Source organism: Sceloporus occidentalis, unplaced genomic scaffold (genome assembly GCF_023333645.1).
Source record: "Sceloporus occidentalis isolate IW3139 unplaced genomic scaffold, rSceOcc1.0.p SCAF_5, whole genome shotgun sequence".
NCBI classification, from domain to species: domain Eukaryota; kingdom Metazoa; phylum Chordata; class Lepidosauria; order Squamata; family Phrynosomatidae; genus Sceloporus; species Sceloporus occidentalis.
In genome coordinates, this window is record NW_028316985.1 from 25,220,560 (window position 1) to 25,238,436 (window position 17,877).

Genomic DNA, 17,877 nt, shown 5'->3' on the forward strand with positions numbered 1-17,877 from the left:
TAAGTGGGGAACGTGTGTCACTCTAAAGATGTTACTAAACTGCAGCTTCTATAATCATGGTCCCTGCTGGCTGGGGGCTTTGGGAACAATGGTCCAAAATAATAACTTTTCTAGACTCCAGGAACTGTCTGACTTTCAATGCAGGGGACAACAAATGTCTAACTTCTCATTTCAGGTTAAAGTTGGAATCCATCCTTTCCCTGTCTCCTCTAGGCCATTTGCTTTCTGAAATGTGAGAAATCTTCAGAAGATGAATGGAGCTAGCAGAAACATCTGACTATCCTCTGTATGACAGTGGCCATGCGCTTAGACTCAATCATCAGAATAGAATTTGTCTGGTATTGGTTGGATGAAAAAGGCAGGTGGATTGAATATGGAAAAAGGGTAAGCTACTTTCTCCCTGCTGTTCAACCCTTAGATGATGAACAACATCCAGGTGTTTATTACTGAGAGTTAAAGTGCATGGCACATTAAAAAAAGTAATTGAGCTTTGTTTTCTTCCTTTTAAAAATACCTTAATGTATGCTGGAGGAATGGCAAAAAGACACACAAATAATAATGTACAGTCAGTTGTCCATATCCACAGGTTCTTCATCCATGGATTCAACCATTATTGCTTCAAAATATTTTTTTAAAAAATAATCCAAAAAGCAAACCTTGGGCCCATTCCCATTTACCTTTTCATCCGATTCCTGAACCAATTCCTGAAACCAGTTCAGCAAACACAGTAGTTCCCACTATGTTTGCACCGGTTTCAGGATTCGGTTCAGGAATTGGCTTGCCTGTTTTGACAGCCTGGCTGCCCCAGCCTCTCTGGCCATGGCTCCCTACTTCCCTCCCTCCCTCCCTCTACCTGCCTGCCTGGCTGCTGGGGGCCTGGCTGTGACAGCAGCTGTCAGGGCTTGGTGCTGGCTATCTCCTCCTCCTCCATGGGATCTGGCCATGGATCCTTCTCTTTCCCCTTCTCCATTCTGGTAGGCCTACCTTACAGGCAGAAGGAGAGAGCCAGGCATGGAGGACAGGGGCCAGATCCTTCACCACCACCTGCCACAGCTTGCCTTCGTCCTTCCCACGGCAGCTGCGGTGGGTGTCGGGGCTCATTGGACATACCTCCGGCGTGCCTCCATCCTCCAGCGGCTCCTGGAGGATAGAGGCATGCCAGAGGCACATCCAACAAGCCTTGACAGCCGCCGCTGCCGTCATGGGAAGGAAGGAGGCAAGCCGCAGCAGGCAGCGACCAAGAATTCACCCCCCGTCCTCTGTACTTGGCTCTCTCCTTCTGCCCTGGCCCCCTTCTAAGGTAGGCCTACCGGGGTAGAGAAGGAAAAGGAGGCCAGGCAGTGGAGAAGCTGTGTGGATCCCACATAGGAGGACAACAACCGGAGGAGGAGAGGAAGGAAGGAAGGAAGGAAGGAAGGAAGGAAGGAAGGAAGGAAGGAGGTATGGCTGGGGCAGAGATGGAGATGGGCTACCAGGGTAGATTTGAATCCACCGTGGGTTCCCACTGGGCTGTGTGTGTGTGTGTGTGTATTCCACTTTATCTCTATCCCTGGAGACTTCTGCCCTCTCCTCTTTTGTATTGTGTCCGCCTTTCTATCCTGGACGTCTCTTGCTCTTGCTTTATTCGGCTTTCACTCTCTCCTCTCTCTTAGGTCTGCAGCCTCTTGCCTCTGGGATCGTTCTCTTTTTCCCTTTTCTGTTTTGTGTCTCTATCCAACTTAAACCCACTGCCTTCTCCTCCTTGATCCCATTTTCCAACCCTGGGCTTTGGATCCAGAGTCTCTACCCACTTAAACCCACTGCCTTCTCCTCCTTGATCCGATTTGGCAAACACACACACTTTCCCATAGGCTCTTTCCAGAGGAACTATGGGATGGCTCCCAAGACAGCCCAAGGAGCAATCTTCCCCAAAGATTCTCTCCCCATGGGGCGGCCAAAGTGAATCTGGGGAACCAAGGCTCTTTCCAGAGGAACTATGGGATGGCTCCCAAGACAGCCCAAGGAGCAATCTTCCCCAAAGATTCTCTCCCCATGGGGCGGCCAAAGCGAATTTGCGGAACCGAGGCTCTTTCCAGAGGAACTATGGGATGGTTGTGTTTGTTGTGTTTGTGATACATTAATCCTCCTCTGCCAGAGAGTGCTGGTGCCATAAAAAAACTACCATTCCCAGGATTCCCTAGCACTGAGTTATGGCAGTTAATATGGGGAGACACAGAAGAGGACGAATAAGCGCCTCCTGATTGGCTCTTTTAAAAAAAAACCACCGCAAAATTTATAACGAATTAAAAATGGCCAGGTAGTGGGAACGCAGGTACAGACTACATCGGTGTATGTTACTCCAAATTAATGTGACGTCATGATGACATCGCTTTGATTGACAGCCGAAAAAGGCGAGTGCGAATGAAATAAAGCTAAAACCGGGTTATATATACACCGATTCATTCTTGAATAGGAACGAAAGCGGATCATTTACAGCGATTCAGTTGGTACATGAGAACGAAGAAAAAAAAGCGATTTGGAACGCGGGATAACACCTGTGTTATTTTGAATCGGATTTAACTGAACCGGTGTATTTTAAATCGTTGTAAATCGTAAGTGAGAACCACCCCTAAGCCTGTCATCTGCCCTTCAGGAGTTGTCACTCCTTCTTCTTCTTCTGTTTCTTGCCCTTTTGGATGGCAAACACACAGAAGGTACCATTAGACAAACTAGGTGACCCATATGGCCAATACCAGTTGACTTCTATTCAGTAGAAGTCTGTGAATGCAGCATTGTTACAGCAAGGAAGAAGAAGCTTATTAGCAAGCTCCTCAAATACCAACTCATAGCTGGTGAGGGTGAATACTAGTGCTTTATATGTCATGGGTGCATTGAATCCACTCAATTATATTACATACTTTAGGGGAGCTATGCAAGGAGCTGAATCTCTGCAGGCCAAGCTTGGGTGGGTGAAAGGAGTTTAAAAATTCCAAAAAGAGAAATGAGGAGCAAATTTGTGGCAAGTGCTCGTCTTGAAAGCCATGGCCTCAAAGAATAAATGTGGATAAAAATGGAACTACCCCTGCATGGGACCTTTTCAACAAACCAATTCTAGCACTTTAAATTGTAAGCCAGCATGATGGGAAATGAAAATATGAAATTGCTAAACGCTGGTATAAAGCCAAATAGGCTAAAGGCCATATGATATGCTCTCTCTCTCTCTCTCTGCCCCCTCCCCAATTATCTGTTTGTTGTAGGGATCAGAGCACAGTGCTGCTGCCACAATAACCTCATTTGAATTGGAAACTGCTTTTCTTGCTGACCACAGAGGTGTTGTTTTCTTCCGTGCTGGTACTCAGTTGTATGAACTAAGTTTTCAAGGTGATATATCATCATAATAATTAGATATGAAAATCTGTGCAAGCAAACATCAAATACATCTAAGATTATTGGTTAGGTTTTTCAGAAGAAAAATCATATTTGTCAGATGTCCATCATTGCCATTAATATGCAGAATCTCTTACTGTTTTTATCAAATACTTTGTCTAGCTGCACTTGTGATCTTTGCTGTTGCCTCCCAACCATGAACATGTTGGTCTGTCAAGTGCTACAAGAGCCTTGTGTTTGGAATTCTAGTGCTGTCCTAACTTGGGTTCCAATTTTGTTTCCATTAAAAATGTTACTTATGGGATAGCACTGATTTCTAGAGAGAAGGAGGCTATGTTCAAATGTGTGGGCTCACCTTGTACTTGTTGAGTTGAAATGCAGTGGTTTTGCTTTCATAATCTTGGTCTCACTAGAAAGCTGAGGCTCAACTGCTGCCAGAAGAACACAAAGTTCATCATGGAGATAGGAAAGCCCTATTGCTGGCAAATAAATTAAACAACTGGACTAATTAAGTACTTTTAACTTGTAACCTCATTTCAGTTTAAGAAAGAAAAAAGCCAATAATTGACGATAGGGAACAATTAAGAGGTTATTCATCAACAGTCTGCTAGCCACACTAAAATGGAAGCAACAAAAAAGACAGAAGTTGCAACTGGAAACATCTAGTTTAAAGACACAGTAGCCCTAAAAGACACCAATGGTTCTTGTCTTCTCTACACTTGAAAAATTGATTTTTAAGGAAATGGAAAACTTAAATTGCCACAAGTCATGTCTGAGGGAACAAGCCAACGTTTGCCTTAATTTTCTATTCAGGAGAGACGTTCGGCCCCTATTTCTTGAACTGGAGAACAAACTTGTTTGTTACAGTGCCTCATCCCATGCATCTTTGTGTTGTTAAATTGGGAGTCATCTGAATTCTGAGTACAGTCAGCATTCCATATCCACAGATCCTGCATCCATGGATTCAACCATCCATGGCTTGAAAATATTTTAAAAGATAATTCCAAAAAGCAAAACCTGATTTTGCTATTTTATATGAAGTTCACCATATTATTATTACACTGTATATAATGGGACTTGAGCATCCATGGATTTTGGTATCCACAGGAGGGCCTGGAACAAAACCCCAGTGGAACCAAAGGCCCACTGTATACACAAACTTGCTATGATGTTTTGATAGTGATGTGTCAATCTGGCAGACATCCCAGAAGAAGCTCTTGGGGTGTTTGGATGCCAGACAACTTTCTTCTGTGGATTTTCTGGGGGTATATGAAGAAAGAGAGAGGGAAATGAATTATCAAAAGCAGACTGGAGGCTGTACAGTATTATGTAAAATGTCCAGCACCTGTACTGTTCTATTGTAGTGTAGAACTGAAAATCCCATAATCACTAGAATTGGCTGTCCTAGTTAGGGGCTTCAGGGAATTAAAGTCCAAAAATTAATTCCTCTGAGCTCTGCTCTGTATCTTTGTTGAGATTATAGATGAATGTTTAGTTGGGGTGTATTCACACTGCATAATTGTAGTAGCTTGATTCCACTTTAACTGCCATGGCCCTGGGATTTGTAGGTTGTCAAGGTACTCAGAATTCTCTTGTCCAGTCCTCTGAATGACAACATCAGGACTCTCTGAAGAGAATTCTAAATACCACACACAACTACATATCCCAGGATTACATAACATGGAACCATAACAGCTATAGTGGTACTAAATTCCTAAAGCTGGGTAGTCTGGATACACCCTTGTGCCTGGAGACAGGCTATTTTAACATTACTGTTTTCCTCTAGAGATGGTTCAGAGAAATGTCTATTATCAAACCAAGAGAAGAGTCTCCAGATGGCCTCGAATTATCTTCTTTGGAGGTGGCCAGGAATGCGACAAAGGGTAATGGATACTTTTCTACTTTAAAGCATTCATGTCCTGTTCTGTTCTCATCAGTCTTTGTGATCAGCTGTACTGTTTGCATGTGGATATTTGAAGATCTTTTAAAAGCTGTTCTGCTTTATTGTTTCACTTTGGATTTTTAGGTCAATTATGAACCACCTTGCATGTCCTATATTGAGGCAGAAAAGTGGGAAGGGAGTAGCTTTAATTAAAGTGAACAAATAAGTAGAGATCTATGTATATTGTGGATGCACAGGAAGGAAACCTTTGTGCGCCTACAATTCAGCAAAGTGTTACCCATGTGCATATCCAATGTGAATGCAAACATGCATCTGTGGGTATATCCCAGTGCTTCTCAGGGCCACACAGTTGAACTGTCTGGATGCCTCCTTTTATCCCCCTGTATAGGACCACCTTATTTTTAATGCTCACATGGGGTGAAGGTTTTTTTATTTTAAAAGACATAAGCCAGATTGAGGGACAAGTTAAAATCTTTCCATCTTTGGATGCTTATTCCAATTTGGACTGCAGCCAAATACGCTTTAAATTTTTTTTAAAAAATGATATTTAGCTGCATGCAGTGTGTTCAGTGTAGTGTATACTGTGATAGGGGAGATAGGAAACATCTGCCGAGTCCCCCTGTCCTCTTGTCCTCTGTTTAGCTGAATGTTTTGAAAGCAAATATGAGCACTGGGAGGATGAGGCGAAAGATGGCTGGAAAATCACAGACTTTCAGTGTCAGGATGCACCAGTGTATCTATGGTAAGCTTTGCAATAAAGCTGGAGCTGGGAAGCGGTAGAATTCTGCTCTACTTCATTGTACTGTAGCTGCATTTGTCTACCTGCAGCAAAAAGTGACAGGAGCATAGAGGGATGTTATGTCACTATTGCACTAGTTGCTAAGATTGTCAGACAGCGTCACGTGACATCACCATAATCACATCATTATCAGATGACTAAAGAGGAACTCTAGCGCTGCTTTTCATTCATGGGACTTTCCTGCAAATTAAAAGTGGTGCTAGAGTTCCTCTTTATTTACCTGATAATGACGGGATTATGGCAACATCATGCAACGTCGTCTGATTATCTTAGCACATTAGCATGATAGTGATGGGAGCATCCCACTATGCTCCCATCACTTTTTGCCGTGTGATAAAGTCCTGTGTTATGTTTTAATTTTTTATATGTTTTAATGTTAACTTTATATTGTTTTAATTAGAAGATTTTAACTGTTTTTAAAATTTTACTGTAAAGTTTTAAAAATATATTTTTATCTTGTGAGCCACCTTGGGTCCCTTTCTAAAAGAAAGGTGGCATAAAAATGAAATAAATAAATAAAATAAAATAAAGTAGGCGCTACATGGGAATGATTCATTATGGAAATTCTAATTAATTCTATGTATCAACAATTAATGCTATTGTGAATTATCTTAATCAGGAACTGTTTTTGTATTGTTAAGAGACAATAATGTTATGGTTTAGGAACTGAAATTTCCATAATTGATAATTCTTGTATGGTGCCTAGTTTATAGGTGGATTTACATGGAAGGCCTCTCTATACTATTTACCCAGATAACAACAACAACAATAATATTTATTTTTAGCCTGGGTCCCCTTCATCAAATTCCTTTCGAAAATGCAATGCCTTTTGCTGTAAAATAGGTCCTGAAATAGGCACACCTTTGTCTCTGAACTGCAGAACCCAAACATACAAAGCTTCACTGACCTTTTCATAGCCACGCTTTTTCATGGTTTTCCTATCTTTCATGGCCTCATCAGTTAATCTGGAGGAACACCATTTCTCTGTCTCCACTCGGTTCTTTTTCCAGTCTCCTACAGTTACGCTTCCAACGCCATAGTCATCTGCTACCTTCTGCAATGTCTCTCCATTGTCCAGTCTCTTGATTGCCTCAAGTTTCTGCTCCAACAACCTTCTTCCTTTTCGTTGCAATGCTTGGGGATGTACTTGGGGACCTGGAGGTTGCCATGCTAGGGGCCTAGTGGCGCTCTGGGCCTGGTGGTGCTTTGGGCCTGGTGGTGCTCTGGGCCTGGTGGTGCTGCTCACCGCTGCCGCCAACAACGCTGCTGTGGGGCTCGGGGCCTGGAGGTGATAGTGCTCCTTACCGCTGCGCTCAGGGCCTGGTGGTGGTGGCCACTGCCTCTGCGCTCGGGGCTGCTGCCGGTGGCACTCGGGGCCGCCGCCTCCATGCTTGTGGCCTGGTGGTGGTGGCACTCGGGGCCACCGCCTCCGCACTTGCGGCCTGGTGGTGGCAGTGCTTGGGGCCACGCTAGAGGCCACCGCCTCCACGCTTGCTGCACTTGGGGCCTGATGCTGCTCGCCGCCACGCTTGGAGCCCTTTTTGGCTGGGGGCGTGGTAAGGGCTCCAAGCCACGCCCACTGACCTATCTGACGTTGGATAATCCGGAATGTCGGATTACCGAAAGTCAGATAAATGAGACTCTACTGTAGAGACTTAATTTTTACTGGGATTTAGCCCTCATATTCATCATCAGTTATAAAGTGGAGTAGATTCTGGTGTTTTGTCTTTCATATTAAAGATGTTTTGCCAGACCCTCAAAAGTATGAGATGATGGCTAGGACAAGCATCAGTGGTTACTTTTCTTTGAAGTGTTAACTTAAATCAATGTGACCGTTAAAAAAAAAATCACTGATATTTTGAGAAAAGGCAATGTATCTACTTGCTATTGGATCACTATTTGGTTTTTTTTTGTTTCCTGTTTGCAGCCATCACTTTGAATCTTCTCTTCCAGTCCATGTGTTTCCTTCAAGCTGGGACCAGTCAGCGTTGCCTAACTTGGGCTATAAGGTATTTGGCTTTGTTTCTCCACTCCATGTAGAAGTAGCAGCTGCTTCCTCAAAGTTACCAATAGTCTTTAGAAGTTGAGGAGCAAGTTGTTGGTAGTACGGCTCAAAGGCTTGCCATCGGTAGTGCTTGGCTACTTCCTACTTCCAAAAAAGTCAAGCACTGTGTAGCTGCTGTAGCTGTTAATGTAAATGCCACTCAAGAATGGAGGATAAAAGTGGAATTGAATAGTAGCAAAGTGAACATAATTGATGTTTTGAGGGGAGAGAGGAAGATAGAGAAGCTAGACTCTTGACATTTATGAAGTTAGAAGAAATTATTATTTTTTCTTTTCTTTTTCTGGTGTGGGCAATATGCTTGCCTCCAGGTAGCGTTAGACTCCAATTCTGATCAGCACTAGTCAGCTGTAGCTAACAATGAGGACAGCATTTGGCAGACCAAAAATTTCTGAATTCAGTGCTATGCTGAATTTATGCTGAATTCAGCACACATGAATACAAGGGCCAATGAAATCCTACCAAGAGAAGAGGAGCCTGAGCTAGATTTGATTCTTTGGTCCAAAACATATAGCAGAAATAATCCAGTTTGAGATAGATTTAACTGCCCTTTCTCTAAAGGAAATTGTAGTTTATTGTAGTACCAGGGCTCTTTGACAGAGAAGATTAAATGTCTCACAAAACTATAATTCCTAGAACTCCCTAGCATTAGGCAAGGGCAGTTAAACCAGTTTCAAACTGGATTATTTCTGCAGTGTGTTTAGGAGCTTTATCTTGACCCAGAACAGTTCTGGTCTAGTGTTTACATGAATCCAGGTTTGAAATGAGGAGAGACTTAGACAAGGCAGGTTTGTGTGCCAAAAGCTTTCAGAGAGCAGTCCAAGAATGCATAAATCTTCTGCAGCTCTGTTTATCTGTAGTTGTATAGATGTGGTGTTAGCGCGCTAATATATTTTTTTCTTAAATGTTTCTTCTTGCTTATTTGTAGCCAACTCATTGACCTTTGCTATATTCCTTTTATTTATTTATGGGATTTATATCCTCCCCTTCTCCCACAATGGGATTTAAGGTGGCTGTATAACAGGGGAGGGGTGTGTATATGGCCCACCAGAGCATAATCTCTCACCTTTGGCTATAGTGGCTAAGGATGATGGGAGTTCTAGTGCAGTCCAACAACATCTGGATGATCACATATTCCCCAATCCTACTGGGAAATGTGTGGGGCAGCAACTAGAACTCCATCTTCAAAATAGATTCAGCACTGTGGATAGCTCCTTTAAAGTTTGGACTAAAAATCTGAGTGGCTTCCCCACTCAGTATTGGAGTAGTGTTGCTGGGTTTTCAAAATAGCAATAAGGATCAGTCAAAATTAATGACATGCCAGGTTAGGAATTAGGAAGCAGCTTTTAACAAGTTTATGTTCTGCTCGAATACCAAATGGAAATATTGATTTCAGTTAACCTAGGCATGTATTTCTCTGCCAAATAAACATATTGTCCACATTTATGAAATAGATATGTGTCCTCATAAAGGGCCCAAGTACAAAAATACAGGAGGTGGGGGGGGGGCATCTCATTCAGTCTATGGAAAAGAAAAAGCTTTCCAATCCTCAAATAAGGGGCACCCTTTATAATAAAGGACACCTGTCAGCCATATAAGGGGCAAGCTTTCTGGTGGTTGAATAAGGGACACCTCTAAGAATAAAAGACACGGGACAATCCTACTAATTACCAACTTCCATGTGGTGTTGACATTGCTACCAAATGTTTCCTGGCCAGAACATGATAGTGTGTGTGTGTGTTAATAATTGTTCTTGTTTTGTACTAGCTGGTGACAGTCTCCAATACAACTGGAGAATACCATGAAATCAAAGAATTATTTGAGAACACAATGGAAGGTTATATTATTAACAGACTCCAAAGAATTCAGAATCCTTCTCTCTGGCAAGTTTTTCAGTGGTTGGTATTTAATTTTCATTTTACTCCCAGGGAATGGGAATTGGATTTTGGTAGGACACACACACACACACACACACACACACACACACACAGTGGGGCAAAAAAGTATTTAGTCAGCCACCAACTGTGCACGTTCTCCCACTTAAAAAGATGAGAGGGACCTGTAATTGACATCATAGGTAGACCTCAACTATGAGAGACAAAATGAGAAAACAAATCCAGACAATCACTTTATCTTGATTTGGAAAGAATTTATTTGCAAATTATGGTGGAAAATAAGTATTTGGTCACCATCAAACAAGCAAGATTTCTGGCTTTCACAGACCTGTAACTTCTTTAAGAGGCTCCTCTGTCCTCCACTCATTACCTGTATTAATGGCACCCGTTTGAACCCTTTATCAGTATAAAAGACCCCTGTCCACAACCTCAAACAGTCACACTCCAAACTCCATTATGATGAAGACCAAAGAGCTGTCGAAAGACACCAGAAACAACATTGTAGACCTGCACCAGGCTGGGAAGACTGAATCTGCAATAGGCGAGCAGCTTGGTGTGAAGAAATTAACTGTGGGAGCAATAATTAGAAAATGGAAGACATACAAGACCACTGATCAATGCCCTCGATCTGGGGCTCCACGTAAGTTCTCACCCCGTGGGGTCAAAATGATCACAAGAATGGTGAACAAAAATCCCAGAACCACACAGGGGGACCTAGTGAATGACCTGCGGAGAGCTGGGACCAATGTAACAAAGGCTACCATCAGTAACACACTACGCCGCCAGGGACTCAGATCCTGCAGTGCCAGACGTGTCCCCCTGCTTAAGCCAGAACATGTCCAGGGACGTCTGAGGTTTGCTAGTGAGCATGTGGATGATCCAAAAGAGGATTGGGAGAATGTCATATGGTCAGATAAAACCAAAGTAGAACTGTTTGGTAGAAACACAACTCGTCGTGTTTGGAGGAGAGAGAATGCTGAGTCGCATCCAAAGAACACCATACCTACTGTGAAGCATGGGGGTGGCAACATCATGCTTTGGGGCTGTTTCTCTGCAAAGGGACCAGGACAACTGATCTGTGTACAGGAAAGAATGGATGGGGCCATGTCCTGTGAGATTTTGAGTGCAAACCTCCTTCCATCAGCAAGGGCATTGAAGATGAAACGTGGCTGGGACTTTCAGCATGACAAGGATCCCAAACACACCGCCCGGGCAATGAAGGAGTGGCTTTGTAAGATGCGTTTCAAGGTCCTGGAGTGGCCTAGCCAGTCTCCAAATCTCAACCCCATAGAAAACCTTAGGAGAGAGTTGAAAGTCCGTGTTGCCCAGCAACAGCCCCTAAACATCACTACACCAGAGGAGATCTGCATGGAGGAATGCGCCAACATACCAGCAACAGTGTGTGCCAACCTTGTGAAGACTTACAGGAAACGCTTGACCTCTGTCATGGCCAACAAAGGATATATAACAAAGTATTGAGATGAACTTTTGATATTGACCAAATACTTATTTTCCACCATAATTTGCAAATAAATTCTTTCCAAATCAAGACAAAGTGATTGTCTGGATTTGTTTTCTCATTTTGTCTCTCATAGTTGAGGTCTACCTATGATGTCAATTACAGGCCCCTCTCATCTTTTTAAGTGGGAGAACGTGCACAATTGGTGGCTGACTAAATTCTTTTTTAAACCCACTGTGTGTGTGTGTGTGTGTGTATATAAAACACAGCTGCAGCTGATAAGCAGTGATGTAGTGTGGCAGATTGCCCCCCTCCATGAAGGTCTGATCATGAGAATACTGTCCTCATTTCAGTACCAAGTTAAAATGTGGCTTTTCATTATAGGAAAACTTAAAGATCACGGCCTGACTAGATTATGGAGCTCTGATTCACACACTATGCGCTAGTGCTTGAATAGGCTTGAATTGTTTAGTGTTGGTTTGATGTCTTGTATCCTGCCCAGAGATCATTTGATATGGGACACAGCTGAAATATTGTCCCAATAAACCTCTATCCAATACAGGTAAATAATGAAAATGAAGAATAAATTCTATACTCAAGAGTCAGGCAGTGGGATACTGGGAGGAAACCTTCAGTCCAGGGCTGATTGATGGTGTCCTTGTCTAGTAGAAGTGCCTATTTACACAATTTTGGGCTTATTAAGTGCAGAGTTTGTATTTTTAATACAGATTATGTATGGAGATCTGGGAAGCTGCCTTGTACTGTGCCAACTGTTGGTTCATCTAACTTAGTATTGTCTATACAAGACGTGAATGATATCTGTCTCTCTGCCCCTGGTGTATTTCAAATGCAGTTGACATAATAGCTTTCAGTTTGCAATGCTGGCTAAGGCTGATGGGAATTGCAGTCCAGCAATACCAGGAAGCCCATAGGTTGACACCTTTTACTCATACAGACTAACAAATGTCTCTCAAGAGTTCTAGAAAGTTATGTCTCTTAGACCCCACCTGGAGATGGTAAAGTTTGAACCTTGGATCTTAAATGTAAATGGTGTAATCTGCCCCTGAATATAGCCCTTATTGGACAAATCAGTTCAGAGTAATTATTCTTAGAGAAAGCTGTACTTAACTCAGGTGACAAGTATGTACAAAAAGGTGGGAGTCATGTAGCCCTTTAGATGTTACTGGACTGCAAGTTCTAGCAACCTTAGATAACATAGTGAATGGTGAGGAATGCTGACAGCCGCAGTCCAACAACTTCTCTAAGGTCACAGGATTCCTACCCCATAAGTGTATAAACTGACTATTTTTTTTTGTATTGTCCAAGGACTGGAAAAGAAGGTGAGTTATATATTACTGTTTGCATCAAATCTGACTTGGTGTGTGCGTGTGTGTGTGTAGTTTAACTAGATGCTTCTGTTTTTAGGCAAAGAGAACAGATGAAGAAGTTGAGTGGAGGGAAGGAGGTGGATGAAAGACTTCTCTTCCATGGTACTAGCACTTCCCATCTGCACAACATCTGTGCACAGAACTTTGACTGGAGAATTTGTGGGACCCATGGAACACTATATGGAAAAGGTGTGTGTATGTGCATTCCTGACCCAAAACTAGATCATCACCAAGATTTAATTCCTTCTAGCACTAAAAAATTGAAACTAAAAATTTGTGGGTAACTACAATCTTTAGGGAACATCAATGTTGATTTAATAAAAACAGTAAAAACATAACAGCCCACCCCAAACGGTTGTCTTCTAGATGTGTTGGACTACAATTCTCATCCTGCTTAGCCAAGCTATGCTGGCTGTGTGTGATAGGAATTGTAGTTCAACACTTCTGGAGGACACTAGATTGAGGGGTTTGCTATAAAACACTAATTGGAATATTCAGCTATTGAATAAAGGGGTGTATACTGTTGCTTCTCTACCTTACCTTTTCCAAAGATTATTCTCCCTGCCCTTATAGTTGCCCAGTGAAACCATCAATGCAGCAAAATTATAGGGAGAAAATATAATTAAATGGATTCTAAGGAAAGAATGGTCAAATATTCAGGACAAAATCTCCCCAGGAAATTGAACAACCTCAAGCCATTATTTTCATTGCCACCCTCTGCATCAGCAGAGGAAGCCTTTCCTCATCTGTGATTTTTCATAAAGTACAAGTGGAAACTAGAAAACAGTTTTTACCAAACATTGAAAAGTCAAAACCAGTTAAATAATATATTGGTATGAAAAGAAGTTAGTTAGATAACAGCTGTCAAATTATGGCTTTCCAAGTGTTCAAGAAGCTCCTGCAATAAAATGTTGCAGTGTGAAATGTGCCTGTTAGAGTTTCAGTCAGCCTGACATTAAATTCTTTGAGGATCATCCAGTTTTCAACTTCTTTCCCCCCCATTAGCCAATCAGCATTCTATGGCCACAAAGTATCCCCAGTCTTCAATGTGCTGTTTAGAAACAGACACTTCTACCTATTTCTTTCCAAATGTTTATATTTATTTATTTGTTAAATTTTTACCGATTTTCTATCCATGCCCCAAAGTGCCTAAAGCTCCTTCTTCTGCAAACATTGGCGTTCTCCCAAATCTGCCGATACCAAGAGTTTGGGGGTGGGCATACTTTTGGAGGTTATGCTCTCAGAATCCACCAGATCAGCATGACTAATGACCATTCTGAGAGGGGTTTACTAGGTGTTATAATTCAAAAAAGTAACTTTCCCAAGCTGAACTGGTATTTTGATCTTGGTTTGGTCTGGTGTTGGTTTTGTATCATAAGCAGTGTTACTCCCCTCAAAACACTGATAACAGAGGGAGTGATAAGAAATCAGACTCACTCCTGATCCTGGAAGTGATCACCTTTCTAATAAACGTGGCTTGTCTCTTACTCCTTTTCTTTTAGGAAGCTATTTTGCCAGGGATGCCAGTTACTCCCATACATATTGCTGCTCGAAAACCCGTGCCAAGACTATGATTGTAGCTAGAGTTCTGGTTGGAGACTATGTCCCAGGAAACAGCACTTACCTTCGCCCTCCATCTAGACCTAAACAATCAGACTGCTTTTACGATAGCTGTGTGGACAGTCTTCTGAATCCTTCCATCTTTGTCATCTTTGAGAAGCATCAGATTTACCCAGCATACATAATTGAATATGAGCAGGTGTCCCATTGTGTAGTCATGTAAAGGCTATTTTCTTTCTTTTTTACTTAAAATATGGATATCGGATTGAGGGGGGGGGCAGGTTGGACTATAATATGGACTGCAGCATCATTTTACAGAACTTGAAATATTTCTTTTTTAAAAGATTTCTTTTTTTACAATTCTGGTTCTTACAAAGTTGAAAATGCTACTAAATGAACAACCCAAATCCTCTTCTGAATTATTAGCATTGTTTTATACTTTCCAGGAAGATGAGGCTGGTTGCATTTGTTATTGTAGTTGCTGTTTGACCAGGAAATAAATTGGTCCTTTCATAAATCAGTCTAATATGTGAGAAGTGTGTAATGAGTACAAATGTATAGGCGTAGAAGCAAATCCAGGCCATTTCATGTAGGCTGTTTTGGTCCCAATCATAGGAATATAAAAAGAACAATCCTGGATCAGAGTTGGAAATGATTTTTGGATTACCATTCCCAGAATTCTTTTTGTGCCTATAGAAGAACTAATCTGGCAGCATGGGCACAGCTGCCCTGGCATAGGGGAAAGACCCTGTGAGAATGGTCAGAATCCTGTCAGTAACAGATATTCAAGTAACCTGGATTTACATCAGCATACTTGTTTTTGACTTGGGCCATGCATCCCTATTGTGCCAGGCAGTTTTATACCACTGGTACATATTCCCTAGGGATGTGGTGGCTCAGTGGTGAAGACACTTATGATTGCAAGATCAGCAGTTCAAGGCCCAAGGGTGACATAAAGGAGTGAGCTCCCATCACTAGTCCCAGCATCTGTGAACCTAAGAGTTCAAAAGCATATAAAAGTGCAAATAGATAAATAGATACCACTTTGGTGGAAACATAACAGTGTTCTGTGCAGTCATGCTGGCCACATGATCACAGTCATCTTCAGCTTGGTAACGGAGTTGAGCACCACCTCCTACTGTTGTATATGACTAGACAACCTTGTCAAAGGGGAATTCACCTTTACATATTCCTTAGTCCTCTTAGTGGCTAGGAGAGGACAAGAGGATGCCCAGGCAGCATGCAGCTTTAGTTCTGCAGACAGAAGAAAAGAACAGCCTCCTTATTCCCAGATTTCAGGGTATATGTTGCAGTTTTGGGAGGGTTATGGATTTTTTTTTTGTCTTTTGTACAGAATTGTAGACAACACTGTCTGGCTTCCCTTCTGCCCTCCCCTGGCTACTAAATGGTCATGAGGTCATCTACAGACAATGAGAAGGTGCCTTGGACAGTGTGGGGACAGAAGAGAAGCCTTGAGGAACACACATGAAGCATTATGATTTGTGAGCATTGTATAGATTGGAAGCTAATGCATCCTCTCCTTAGTTCATCCCATCAAACATATGTCCATTAAACATGTTCAAGAACTTCTTTTGAAAGGAGCTGCAGTGTGCAAGCAGAGGGACTCTAGAAATGCTGTATATGGCCTATACAGCATTAGGGTAGTGTGATGTTTTTGGCAGGCCTTTGGAAGTGGAACTGGCAACAAAATGTTGCAGTATATCTGCACATTGAAGGATGAGGAGCTCAGGCACTCTCTGACTGTTCAAGCCTCACCTGGTGAACTTAGTTCTCATTTAGCTGGGTTCTTGGGGGTGGGGTGTTGGCTTGCTCCTTTTTTTTTTTTTTTTTTTGTCTTTTTTCAATGCCTTGGGATTCCCCAAACATATTCTTGGGCATAAGAGGACAATAGCAACCATGCTAGATCAGACCAAAGGTCTGTTTCATCCAATGTTCTTTTTTGCTCAGTGACCAAGCTTAAGGGGAGCCCACAAACAGAAAATGAGCATAGCTCTCCGATTTATGTTCCCCAGAAATAGGCACTGAATGGCATATAGTAAGTACATCTAGCAATAGCAAGTACATTTCTATTCTGCTTATCCGTGAACTAGTACTCCCTAAGCAGTTTACAATGTGTAAACTGCCCCACAAAAGTTGAGTACTTGTTTTACTGACCTACAAAAGGATGAAAGGCTGAATGGACCCTGGAGCCCTGCCTGGGATCGAACTTACAACCAATTGGCATTTAACCACTGAACCACCAAGGCTCCTTGCATTAGAAGTACAGTCACCCCTCCTTTCACGGTAGATACGTTCTGGACCCCCTCACGAAAATGGAGTTTCACTTTATTCAAGCCCCACTGGCTTGAATATAGGCGCGGGCGCACCCCCATTCTTTACCCCTCTGTTGTCCCTCACACATAAGTGATGGATGCAAGTCCAAAGATTGCGAGAATGGAGGAAAGACTGTATATAGCTTCTAATACTGGCAGAAATGTGCAGCCATCATGGCCAGTAGCCATTGGTTGTGTTATCCTCCATAAATGTGTTTGTCACTCTTTTAAAAGGCAATCCAACTGCCTCTGCCTTGGCCTCAGAGAGAGAGAAAGAGCAGGCAAAGCTCCAACATGCCTAGTCCCAGAGGGAAATAAAATGCCTTCCCTCCATCTTAACTGCCACCACCCTGGCCTCAGAGAGAGAGAAGAAGAGGCAGGCACAACTCCATCATGCCTAACCCCAGAAGAGAGATAAGAACTAGCAGGAGCTGCTGGACCTGATCCCCTTTCCCACTGCCATTCCTTTCTCCTTTTCTTCCATGCCTTTTCAGATTGTAAGCCTGAGGGCAGTGAACTGTCTAGTTAACAATTTGTAAACCGGGGTGTAAATACTCTAAATGAATGAAAATGAAATCATTATTTGCTAGGAGGCATCCTATCATTTGTCTGCAGAGGCAAAGCCTGGAAGAAGGAAGAGCCCTCCCTCCAATCCATCTGCCTTGGTCCAGGCCTTAGAGGGAGAGAAGAACCACTGGACCTCATCCCCTTTCCCTCCATCATTCCCTTCTCCTTTTGTTTCGTGTCTTTTAGATTGTAAGCCTGAGGGCAGGGAACTGTCTGATTAAAAATAATATTGTAAGACGCCCTGAGAGCCATTAGGGCTGAAGGGCGGGATATAAATACCTAAATAAATAAATAAAAATAAATATATATATGTTTAAAATCAACTTCTTGCCTAGCTTAAGTGCATGTGTCAGTCTGTACTTTTGTTGGCTAAAACATTCTCAACCTATGAACAGTTCCTTGCAGTGTGGTTTCACATATACTTCAGGTTGTTGGTTGGCAGATGGATGGATACCGGTGATAGTTAACATGAGAGCTGACAGAGCAAAGTCCAGGGGAGCACAACTTCCTGGTGGAATTCAAAATGGGTACCCCCCCTCCTGAAA

At 42.4% G+C, this 17,877-nt stretch overlaps 1 protein-coding gene across 1 annotated transcript; it reads left to right on the top strand.

The window, feature by feature from the left end:
• Nucleotides 1-250: 250 nt before the first annotated feature.
• PARP12 (poly(ADP-ribose) polymerase family member 12) lies at nt 251-14,655 on the top strand. The gene is made up of 7 exons (XM_089526715.1): nt 251-384; nt 3,237-3,360; nt 5,153-5,249; nt 7,996-8,077; nt 9,898-10,028; nt 12,910-13,061; nt 14,375-14,655. The coding sequence occupies exons 1-7, from the start codon at nt 289-291 to the stop codon at nt 14,653-14,655; spliced, it is 963 nt and encodes a 320-aa protein (XP_089382841.1). The 5' UTR covers nt 251-288.
• The last annotated feature ends 3,222 nt before the right edge of the window (nt 14,656-17,877 follow it).

Coding starts and splice junctions, on each gene's coding strand:
- PARP12 (XM_089526715.1), top strand. CDS start 289: ATGACAGTGGCCATGCGCTTAGACTCAATCATCAGAATAGAATTTGTC. Junction 3,361..5,152: donor GTATGAACTAAGTTTTCAAG/GTGATATATCAT, acceptor GTTTTCCTCTAG/AGATGGTTCAGAGAAATGTC. Junction 8,078..9,897: donor TGCCTAACTTGGGCTATAAG/GTATTTGGCTTT, acceptor GTTTTGTACTAG/CTGGTGACAGTCTCCAATAC.